This window comes from Mercenaria mercenaria, chromosome 17, assembly GCF_021730395.1.
Source record: "Mercenaria mercenaria strain notata chromosome 17, MADL_Memer_1, whole genome shotgun sequence".
Taxonomy (NCBI): Eukaryota; Metazoa; Mollusca; class Bivalvia; order Venerida; family Veneridae; genus Mercenaria; species Mercenaria mercenaria.
Window position 1 is genome coordinate 28,013,008 of NC_069377.1, and position 12,642 is coordinate 28,025,649.

Here is a 12,642-nt window from a genome sequence, read left to right on the forward strand (position 1 = left end):
TCCTTATTTTTATTTAGAATATTTTTAACTCCCGTGAAAATTCATACGGTCGTGTCGATTCAATTGTATTCTTTGACGTGAGAAAAAATAGTTAAAGCTATAATTAAATGTTCTTTTTGAAAGTTCTGGCGTCCAAATTTCAAAGAATTTTTTTTGGAACGAGGCCATTTTGTTCATTTGTTTTGGTGAAGGACGTCAGATTTCGCGTGCAATCTCGTGAAAAGGGCAGTCAACGATTATATTACTCCAATGTTGTTTATAAGAAGATTAACGTTTTTGCCTTTCCATATAAAATGTATAGTGAATGCAAATTTTGTGTACAACAAATAAGTTTGGAAAAAGAACTTGCTAATTTGTGAATAACAAATTTCGTCCTGTATAAATTGTCTAAGTCCTTCCAAAATGCCACCCCTCTCCCCGACCCCGATTTGTAACGTCCATCAACTTATATAGACCTTTCTTTACATTCAAAGCCGTTTTTAAACTGAAAAAGCATGGTTTTGGTTAGAAAAGTCACCAGAAGCCACCCTTTCTATTTGTTTGCTCTAAAATGTCCACGGGGGAGGCTCCAAGGACGCTGTCGGAGGAGGGGATTCCTCCTCCTACACTCTCCCATTCAGTAACATCTACGCACCTGATAAGGACGGTAAAACCCTTATTTTTGATTTCACCATGGTGCATGTTCAAGAACAGATTTCACTCTCTATATATAAGGTGATATTATCATGAAGAAATTTTAACAAATTGCATTTAGTGCAGATTTTAAAACTGATGACCAACAAGTTGTTTTTTTTAAGTAAAAATGTTTTACTTTGTATGAAGAATTAATGCAGTACTGTTATTCTTAAAAACCTAGATAACAACTTACATTCTGAATCCTTTTAGGAATTAAGAATTATATTTCCCGTGCTTATTTCAATAGGTAGATCAAACAATTTTACTTAAAAGACCATAGGTTTGAATCCTGTGCGATGTTCTCCGTGATACTTTTTCATAAGCTCATTCGTCCTCAACCCCTGATGAATGTTTAAAACTTGTCAGTTACTTCGGTAGAGCAGGTAAATGATCTAGAAACACTAACAAAGATCTGACAGAAAGATAAAGGTTACCGAAAAAATTTAACCTTACAAATAACCTAAGTACAACACCTTGGTGATCTTGACCTTATGTATAATGGGCCCAGCCCCTGTACATACTTTGTGTGTATGCTGGACAATGTTTATGTGAAGTAACAGTAAGAAATATACAATAGTAACAAAGATATGACAGAAAAACAAAGATTGCAGAAAAACTTTAACCTAGAAAGTTCACGCCGACGCCGACGCCGACGCCGGTGCGAGTAGAATAGCCCCCTATTCTCCGAATAGTAAAGCTAAAATGAAAGACGCTGAAATATCATCTTTCTGTTGACAATAAGAATATTCATCGCTGTGTTCGTTTCTTTAGTAAGACACCTGACAGAAGGCATAAACTGAAATTGGCGACACGTGACTTTAGTTACTTTGAAGGTTAGATGGTAAGAAATGCATCCTCTATTTTCTATATAAAATAACGATTTAAACATGTTTTTTCGCTTTTCCAGTCTTTCACTTCTTGCGAGACTAGAAGGTATGTCTATAGGCAATCAAATAGATTTTTTTTCCACATAAATTTGGGTCTAATACATCTTTAACGGAAACTAAACCAATTCGAAATATAAGTTGTTTTTTTTTCATTTCAGGCACATTGATGATAACTATGTTTAAGGTTATAAAACTTAACCCGGTCGCCGCTTTAGTTTTTTTATATTCTTTCACAGTTAAATTTAAAAAAAGAAACAGTTTATAGCAGTTTTATTTTCTCAGAACGTACCCTATGGTGATTGTCATGAGATATAATAACTATGCACTTTGAAATTATTTTGTTTGTATATATATATATATCTATTTCAAGATTCAGTATCGGTAGTGGCATTGCATTGGTACATACTTTTATCCTTTTAGATCAGTCATTGCAATACGGTTCAATTATTACATATGAGTTTGAAATGTCAGGAGCAATTTGTGAAAAGGGGGGAAATGTGTATCCCTGGTTATATAACGATAGAACTTTATTCTTAATGGTAAATCATTTTTTTTATTCTTTAATATACTTGCAATGCAGCGCACAATCCTATACCAGTCCCTGTCCTTGTTATTGGTCTGTGACATCATATGGTTTGGTCTGCCTAACTGTTGTATTTGCCTAACTGTGTTTTGTTATCATTGGTGGAGCGCAAGAGGAAAGAAGAGTTCACTAAATCCCCACATAACTTTGCTAATCCTGGAAAATATCTAAATCCCGCCATACTAACTTATCCTGTCACTTGCAGTATTTTCGACCTGATATCAGGGTGCCGTATATCTTTCTTGATATACCATCAATTGATCATGTGACCAGTGATATACGGTCAGTTGATCATGTGACCTTATGATCGATATTGTTGTCATAAGAAATTTTGCAACGAAACCATCATAATTGTGTTGGAAATGTCCGAACTAAGAAAATGAGTGGTCAAATAATGAGTTTTTATTCAAAAACGAAGAAGTTATTGCGATTTTGCCGGTATCACGTCATTATGTAAGTGACGTCATTACGAATATGACGTCATTAAAGCGGTTGTCGCACACTTATTTTTGTAAAATAAATTGCCAAATATCGGAAAATGAAGTAATGACAAGATAAATAGAATAATAGGTTAGTGCCTAAGATGGAGAAAGTTTATCTGGCGAGGTGGAGGAGGTTATCGGGTGAGCCGAAGGCGAACCTGATAACGTCCGGAGCATTCTTGTTGAGCATTCTTCTCTAGGCTAGCTGTTCTGAGGAAACGGACCTGATTTCAGATCTAAGTAAGATCCTTATTTTATATTAGTTTTATAATTCATTTAATTATTATAAAGTGACTACTTGGAAACAGGATTCTAGCAATAATTGTTATAACATTTGCACTTATTTCGATTTTCTGTAACGATAATCGATTGCATGCATTTAAAATTTAATATCACGATTGTATCAGTATTTTTATAAGTTTTATCATTGTTGCTCTTACAATAACCTGCTACTGTACCACCATTAAGTAATAGAATATACATATAACTCCTAAGACTGTATCATTTATACAAGACACCAGCCACATATACATGTATTTGTTTTCGTGAGTTACAAATCCGCATAACCAAAATATTTACATCCACTTTTTAATCTATACAATGAAATTCAATATGTATTTTAAAGCGTTTTAACGACCGGGTTGTAACATGCACCGATTATGCGCACCGCTAAAATATCTGGACATTTTTACGACGTATGTACCTCTGTTATTCTGGATTTATTTAAAGGAGCAAAAAGTACAAACTCATGAATGTGTACAGTTTCTTCTATATTTCGAATATAAACTGTAAACTTTATAGAGCATGTTTTGCATTAAGGATTATTTAAATTTAACTTGAGTGTTAAATGTTGATACTTTATCTGTGCCTGTTAAGTAAAATAGTTGTGTAAACATAAAGTAATCAATGCATGTATCTGGACCGACAATTGCATTTGATAAAATGTACTGCTGGTTAATGAATATAGTAGTGTATGTATGAAGACATAAACGTTCTGCAGAATAAATGGATACATGTTTCTAACACCCTGGGGTAAGGTTGTTTTTTTTGTTTTGTGATATATTAAAATATATAACCAGGGTATGCCAGAAACCTTAATGAGAACAGAGCAAGACATGGCTATCGGACACTGCCTTTGCTATGCGAGTCAGTATTTATTACTAGAATGAACAGTTCCCTTCAGAACAACTTGGATCATTTTGGACATAGACTGCAAACGGTGAGGTACTTGGAAGATACCATAATTTGAGAAACGATGAATTATATTTGGTAAAAGTATTTGATGTTGAATTTGAAAACATTAAACATCAAAGTTATACGACGAGAAATGACCAAACAAACAATAAACAAAACGTAATAAAACCTGTATCATTTTTTTTCTCCATAATTTTCATGTGTTGCTTTTCTTAAAACTAGTTATTCATTTCGTTGGTTGTTTGCACAGCATTTTTCGGTCACGAAAAGTAAAGAGCTAAGTTTAATTAAATCGAAGTTATGGGAAAAGATATGTCAATTGATATGCAATTATTTTTAGAAGAAATGTAACCTGTATTTCCATTGTATCTGCTCATCTATTGCAGAATCTAGCTGACACATACACTATGGAGACTGCATCTAAAGATGGCGACACTGTGCACTTCAGATGCTCAGAGTCCGTGATCACGTGTCAGATTTGTATGGACATATTTGAAAGTCCAAGAATTTTACCGTGTCAACATACCTTCTGTAAGAAATGTGTCATTTCGCTTTTAAACAAACACTGTTTAGATCATGAAGGAAACACGAAGAAATCATCTTTCCCGTGTCCAAACTGTAGAAGAGAGTGTAAAATACATCATCGAAAAGGAAAACACAGCATAGATGAACACTTGAAGTGTTTCCCAGAAAGTTTATTGCTTAAAACATTTTTAGACTCGATTGATGAACATTCTAGCTGCGAAAAGGATGATCAGTGGAGTAAATTAGACAATGATAATGATCTTCCCGAATTGATTAGTAACGAAAATGATGGATATGGTGATAGAATGTATATATCGCGGCGGGCTGCACGGGTAATTGAGGAACGTCTATGGTTTTACTATTTGTTCATAAGCACGTTGTCCAGGTTTCTTTTTCAGCCGCAGGTTTATTTTTGGGGTTCACTTAATACTATAAGCAGATCAGAATTAGTAAAGCTCATACAAGATTTACTTAAAATACCAAGAATCATAAACAATCCGGATTTGCATCAGTATCATGTAAATGAATATTTTGATGCCCCTGACATTGATACAACTCTTACAAATATACAAAAACAAGAAAGAAGTTTCAATACAGTTATTGGAAGGTGGCTAGTGCAGGCTGTAAATGTAGACACACAGCGAACGTTCAGACATGCACAGACACAAACTGAAAACAAATTTAGCAAATACTTTAGACGTTGTAGACTTATGAAATATCAGTTGCAGAGATTTATATCTTTTATTCTGATAAAGAATACATCTGTTGTTATCTGTTTAACTGCGTATCTGATACCTCCTCAAACTGATATCAAAATTATTGACTTTAGCCTTTTCTGGACCATTCCCTATAGAAAAATAAGGTACTGGAATCTGTCGTTAAAATTGTTCGACCTTTTGACTTTGCTGTACTTGTATGGTCATTCATTTTACTGGTCAATAACACTTTTAATATTTTTTTATGCTCTTCTTCTGATATTCTTCAAACGAATAAAAAGCTATGTTGATGGCGGCATTTACATTGGTAAAATGTTACCTCTCTTTCCGACATTTCTCATCAGTTTGAATTTATTGACAAACCTGACGAGATGTTATGTTTATTGCTTCGTTATAATACGTCTAGAAATCTGGATTTTGATTAAACTTATCTTTTTTGAAATAATGCCAGAAGCAGCATTTCCTGTATGTCTACTAGTGCTAACCCATTACCAAAAGGAACACCTGTTTTATCAGTATGGCCCTTATATTATTCCTATTTGGTTCTATGATTGACATTATTCTTCTGTTAATACAGCAAAATGAAATTACGTGATAAACAATGGAAAAGATATAGTTCGTTAATGATTTTGACACACTGCTTGATTAAAATCCTTCGACTAGTAAAGTATGGTGTATACCAGGAAGCATGTTTGTAGATGCAACAATTTCGTATCATTCTTGTCATAATTACATGTACTTCTCAACTTCAACTCAGTTCCTTTTCATATAAGTCTGCTTGGCAATGCACAAGCATTTGTACTGAAGTATTTTTCTGAGCTGACAAATACACATTTATGCAAAGTTTCATTGTGATAAATTAAGGATGATGGAGCACCCTTATGTAGTTACAGCTCTTCAAGAATTAGAAAGCTAGATAAGGATATTTACAAAGCTATTTGTGGCCTAAAGCATTGAGTGTACATTCAGAAATGTACAGCAGGTTTCTTCCAGAGGTAACACAATCATAAACTATAACGTGCGAATTTATACTAGTAAGAAACGTTTGTTTTTGTTCTATCCGCTTAGAATGTAGAAAGTAGACATTAGTAATTTTTCTACAAAATATGATAGAAAAAAAAGTTTGTACTGTGTTCGTTTATATAGTATGACATTTGTATCTTGACACACTGAGATGCATATACATTTTGCTGATGTTCGCCATATTTATGATAACCTATGTGTGTTTCCTATTATGTTTTAAGGGTATCCAGAAATAAACTGATGAACCCATTTTCATTAACAGCATGTTTACGGTATTCTTTGTCTTTTTTAAAATTTGGTAAAAAAACCTGAAGAGATGTTATATTTATTGCATTGCTATTACGTATAAGGCTCGACATATGGAATTTGACTATTTATTATATACCTTTATAAATTCTGTAAAAAATTGGCTTGAATTTCACAATTAAATATGAACAGACAAACAAAAATTCCGTATTGTACCTTCCGTATTGTATGCTGCCGGACTTTTTTCGTTAATATGCATAACCTGTCACAGTTCTATAAATAGCGCACATAAAAACTTCACTAAGTTCCATTTAATATCGATAAACATTGAAGATTTCGTTCAAGAACAAAACAAGAATGAAAATGGTAAAGGTATATAATAAAAGGGTCATTATAGATCCGACCTGGCAAAATCCACTCGAGCCGAATACTGCATCCCAGATGAAGCTACTGTTATAATAACCCTGTAAACCTGCTCTTTTTCTGAAATTATCCAAGATTTTGTCTTTGTAGTATTTCTAGTTGTGCTATAATGCATCTGTTGTTTTTACGTATGACTACACAATTATGAATGTCAAAGCGTCTTAAATTAAAAATATTATTTTATTCATAAATACAGTTTAGGTTTAAGGCGATTAAAACTACAAAAAAAAACTATTAGATTACTTTTAATATCAAATGCCCAAGGTAACCTCTATAAACAAAGACGTGTCAATGTGAACAGTTTTAATATAGTAAAGCTGCCTTAAGACGAATATTAAAAACCTCTCAGCGAAACTTAGGCCGTCTAACTAACGAGACTCTATTTTCCCTGGTATATTTGGACAAAAATAAAAAACTTTATATAAATACAAATGTTGAATATCGATCCTGACACTTTATTCAGTTTTTCATACAATTTAACGTCGATCTTCCGTGCGCCTAGCTTTACAATAGTCTTTTCAGTATATAATCAACGGTAATATCGATCACTATTTGTAAAAAAAAAAGCAACCATGAAACGATATTTGTAGGATACATGGAAAAAGGAAGCCTAGGGTAAAGTAATATATATAATAAATGGGCCATTCCATGAGCAAACCTGTATTACTATTGTATAATTAATAGTGTAAAATACTGGAAAGTCGCTGTTTATGTTGCTGCAGAATTTAGAAACTAATATAATTGTAATTCTGTATCTAAGACAAATCAAATTCTACCATTTTTTTCATATAAATGTTGTTTCTGTTGTCATGGCAACGGAAATTCCAAAGCACCCATGCGTCATGAAAATATACAGGTGTATAGATAAAAGGCTACTGATGAAACTAAAAATATACGGTTAAGTTATTTTTCAGTAAAATCGCTTTAAACTGTTCCTAAATATTCAAATGTATGATGTTAAGTAAGTGTTACGCATAATTTGTTCCATTAATGACTTGAAAAATACACACCATGCACAACGACGTCCTTCTGCTTTCATGACGTTCTTAAAAGAAGAAAAGTGAAGATAATCACTTCAAATTTTCGGATTTGAAAGATAAAAGAATGTTCTTCACGAATATGTTATTATCTCAATTTTGAATTTTTTGTCACTAATACAGGTTTTCTCGTGGGACGCCCCACATATATATATATTAAGGCTCCATTGTGTGTATTCAGATCGTCAGTAAAAACTACGACTGCCACCGTTTTTGCTTTTGTTTGGTTCTTATTTATAACCGTTTCACGAGTTAGTAATTAAAAAAAGCTGTCCTAATCATGAACTTAATGACATATCAGAATTAAAAAAAAAACCTCTCAAAATACACAAAGATAAAATGTTATTCGTGTTAATACCCAATTTTTATAATGTCACAAAAATACGCATTAAATTTGGGTTTTTAGAAAACGAGTGAATAACGAGTGCGTGAATTTCGGTTTTAAGCTAGAAGAAAGTCAAATATCACTCAAATATCAATTATTCTTTTACGATTGGGCTCGACAAGGACGTTTTTTCGTTTCTCTTGTCAGTTTCTTACCCAAAAATGTGTTTTTCTAGTTTGTAAATTCTTGGCATTTTATTGTATTATTTTTTACTTTTCAAAATTTGGTTCAAGCGGTATAATTGGTAAACTTGTACGCCCCATTGGGGTCACGACCATGACTTCTCATATGACACCAGTATTGGTTTTTTCCAGGAAGCTGACTCGAGAGTGGTTCAAATAAGCCTAAAGCTTGTATCACAATCGAGCTAAAATAAATTAATATAAACTAATAACAAATGGCGGGTTAGCTGTTTTGTTCAATGAATATGATATAAGTGATCAAAACCTTGTGCAAAACGGTAAAACATTGTAGAAGGTACCTTTTTGTGTACATACCTCTAATCGACATGTTGCCATAACAACGAGATTCATTATAACTCCGATAACAATGTGTACCTTTCCCATCGCGGTTTTCTGAAGAGTATAAACCAATAAAAGAAATTGTTTTTTGTTTCATATATAATTCAGCTACTTCAGATCCATTTTTATATAGTTTCTAGATTTTCGCTCCGTCACAGACCTTTTTTTCACAAGACGTCCATGCATTTGCTTCAAGAAAACGAAAAGAAAAAGGGGTTTTGAATAGTATGCAGTGAAATTCAAGTCAACTGAAGTCAGGTACCCTCATATTGCCGCATTTCAGAAAGCGGTCCGCAGAATAAACACCCTAATTTCGTTTTCAAGTAAACAACCCGAAATCATGTCAAGGCTATACAGTAGTAAATAAATTTGCTATATGTTCTATATAAAATTAACAATCTTCTGAGAGCTGTAACACATAGCCAGGCCCATTTTAAAAAAGAATCACTAGCCTTATGTTTTTAAATGACCTATAAACTACCAAAAACACCGAGAAAAGTAGGAATCATGTATCTTCCAAGAAAGATTTTTTGTCTGACGGGTCAACACTAGGGAATAGCTTCCAAACTGACAGCTAAAATGTGGGTATGAATACATGAGTAATAAAGTTTGTTTACATTTCTATAAATGCAAAACATCTCCTTGGAAATGCTACCAAAATGTTAAGTATATGACCACAATGAAATAAAAACAGGAACTGGCTTACATAAAACATGAAAATGCTACTTTAACAGGGAAAAATTGAGGATTTTTTTTCTTTCCGCCATTATCTGACTAGCCCGGAAGTGCTGCTTGATTACTTATTTAGTACTATTGTACCTGAATATAAGCATTGTATGTAAAATACATTCCACGAGTGAAATAATGCCCATTTGGCCCCCGGTTTACGCGCAATTGCGCTAAAAATGAAAAAAAAAAAGGATCTATTTATTAGGGACTTATTTTGACTACACAACGGAAGCAAATTTTTGACCGAATTACTGCTATATACGTGGGTTCTGCAAAAAGTTAAGTCATTGGGTTCGGATTTCTTAAGTGCTACGTTTTATCAAAATTGTTTTTATTACAAACCTTCAAAGTATTCCCCCTTTACCTTTTTACCCAATCGCGAAAAGCAGATAATTTCTTGCTGATACTTCATTCCAGAAAGCATTTTCTTAAGCCTTGGAAATAAAAAAAAAGCCACAGGGACTCGGGTCAGGTGAATAAGGCGGATGGTTTACAACTTCCACCTTTTCAGAAGCCAAAAAAGACTTAAGAACGAATGCCACAGTTTTCTATCCGTATATACGGTAAATATTTTCCTACGGACAGAATTTCTTTAAACTTTGTGTACTGACTGAGAATCAAGTTTAAAAACCATAGGTACTCAGGCTTGATCTTGCATAATCTGCCCTTGAAAATATATTTTTTTTTAGTATTTTCCGACTTTCAATGGCAGATAATTCATGACAGAGGCTGGGTACCTATGCTTTGTTTTATTTCATATTTCTGTTTTTGATTGATTCTCTGTCAGTAAACAAAGTGTAAAGAAGAAATTCTGTCCGTAAGAAAATTTTGCTCCATGTCAATATAGACACTGTAGCAAATGTCCTTAACTATGAACATGACAAAATGATGCCGCAAAGTCCTGGTCTTTTCCACGGACCGAATTTCTTTAAAATTTGATTACTGACTGCAAATGAAGTCTGAAACAGAAATATAAATTAAAATGCTCAGTTTCTTTGCCTTGATCTTGAATTATCTGACCTTGAATATTGGATTTTTAGTATTTTCTGATTTTTTGAATGGCAGAAAATTCAAGGACAAGCCTGGTACCTATGAATATTAATACATATTTTTTTGTTTTAAACTTGATTCTCAGTCAGTACACAAAATTTAAAGAAATTCTGTCCGCAGGAAAATATTTTCCTATACACATATAGAAAACTGTCACATATGTCTTTAACAACCTCGCACTTGTGAGAGGAGGCGCTGTCGTGTATAAGATGGACTCCTGACTAGCCTTTGCTTGGACGTTTCATATTGTAAAACGTTTTCACTTTCTTCATTACAGAGTCTCTGTAGACCAGATGGACAATGAACTTGAACGACTGGCCCACTAGAATTGAAGAAAATTGTGTATGACATCTTTTTCGAACTTATGGTTCTCTTAGCAATACAGGGCGTTTTTGATCTTTTCGCTTCAATTGCTTATTATCAGCCCTTCTCTGTGGCTCAAACATGTGCACCCAGGTTTCGTCACCCGTTGGCAAGTTAGAAATATCCCGACTGTCACAGCTTTTGTATTTTTTCTAAAGTTCCCGGACACATTTAAGGCGTTGTTACTTTTGCTCCTCAGTCAGGGGAGAATTCTTTCTCAGGTCCAAACGCTTTTTCAGAATTGTTTGAACACTGCCTTATGATATGCCAGTACAACTGGCTATATCTTTCACCGACAATCGCGTATCCTGTTCGACCACAGCTTTTACAGTAGCGATGTTTGCTTTGGTAACAGAGGTTTTAGGCAGATAATTTCCCAACTTCCAAAGCTTCAACCGACTTAAAAATTGTTAGTCTGAGCAGAATTATAATCCTGTGGATTTTTTCCTGTATTTAGAAAATTTACTATTTTATGAAAGCTTATGTAATACGTTTAAAGAATTCCATTGGTAACATTTTTCGACCATCAGTGTGGCAGCCATCCTGAATTGCAAAATGGCTGCCATATTTCAGTAGGTTTAAATGGTAAAGGCTTGCATTTATAAGGTTTCTTTAAAGTTTTAATCACGTATTGATTTTTATGCATGAAAAACATAGTTTTCAAATGCAATTATAGGTGGAAAATCGTTTTGTTTAATACATCTAATTCTTTAATGGTTCTTTAAAAGAAATATATTAGTTTTGTACCGTTAGTGCTTATTTGTCAGTAGCGCAAATGAAAAAATACCCGCTAGTTTGCATAAATTCAGTTTCCTCCAAATATCAGATTTACTAAAATTTGACGTTCTTTAACACTTTGAGTCAGTTAATCCTGAAAGTTATAATTGATTATAAAACAAAGAAATATCCAAGAATTTGAAATATTCACTTACTTTTAGCAGGGACTGTGTGTACTGTAAAACAATAGCCAAATTGAATTTATATTGTCTACCATGTGTTACAATTAATTATTGTCTAACATATGTTACATTTCTGTATACATTTAAATCAGTCTTTTGAATAAATAGCATATATGTTTCTTACTTGATAAATTGTATCTGATAATTCAATACAATATTGCTGAAATAGACAAGGAGACGTACGGTGGTACACAGATGGCAGTAGCGTAGCTAGGATACAGTATGGGTCCATGAGCCATAATATACACTTAAATATATTACAATTATTATGTTTTCTAAGAAAAGAAAATGCCAAAACGTCATTCTGAAAACTGTTTGCCCCTGTTACAATGAGCCATTAGAAAGGTCTTTATGGGAATTTTGACATGTACATTGCTTCCAGGTCCGTATTTTTTTTTCAAATAAATCTGAAAAAAATCTCACACATTCAACACAAAAGTCTTCCCCCTAAAACACACCAAGTACACCGTGCCAGTTTAAAACATTTTTTTCTTAGAAAACATAGTAATTGTAATTTATTTTATGCTTACTAATGAAATACTGTATTTTATCAGTTAAATATTTTCATATCTCATCACTCACACTGTGAAGATACGAAATCTACAGTGTATATGGCTCATGGAACCATACTGTAGCCTAGGTATGCTACTGCCACCTGTTCCGTGGTAGGACATGCATTTTTTGTTTTAAGATTAAATTATCTCGAGCGCACGACATCTTTTCTCGTGCGCACGATATCTTATCTCGTGCGCATGTCAACTTATCACGAGCACATGACATTTTAACTCGAGCGCACGACACCTCTCGAGAGCTCGAATCTTAGCTTGTGCGCACGACATCTTAT

General features: G+C 33.5%; 1 protein-coding gene across 1 annotated transcript; it reads left to right on the top strand.

Moving 5' to 3' along the window:
* Positions 1-3,333: 3,333 nt before the first annotated feature.
* Positions 3,334-7,998, top strand: LOC123544529 (uncharacterized). The gene is made up of 2 exons (XM_053529335.1): positions 3,334-3,659; positions 4,208-7,998. The coding sequence occupies exon 2, from the start codon at positions 4,229-4,231 to the stop codon at positions 5,615-5,617; it is 1,389 nt and encodes a 462-aa protein (XP_053385310.1). The 5' UTR covers positions 3,334-3,659; positions 4,208-4,228; the 3' UTR covers positions 5,618-7,998.
* Positions 7,999-12,642: the final 4,644 nt, after the last annotated feature.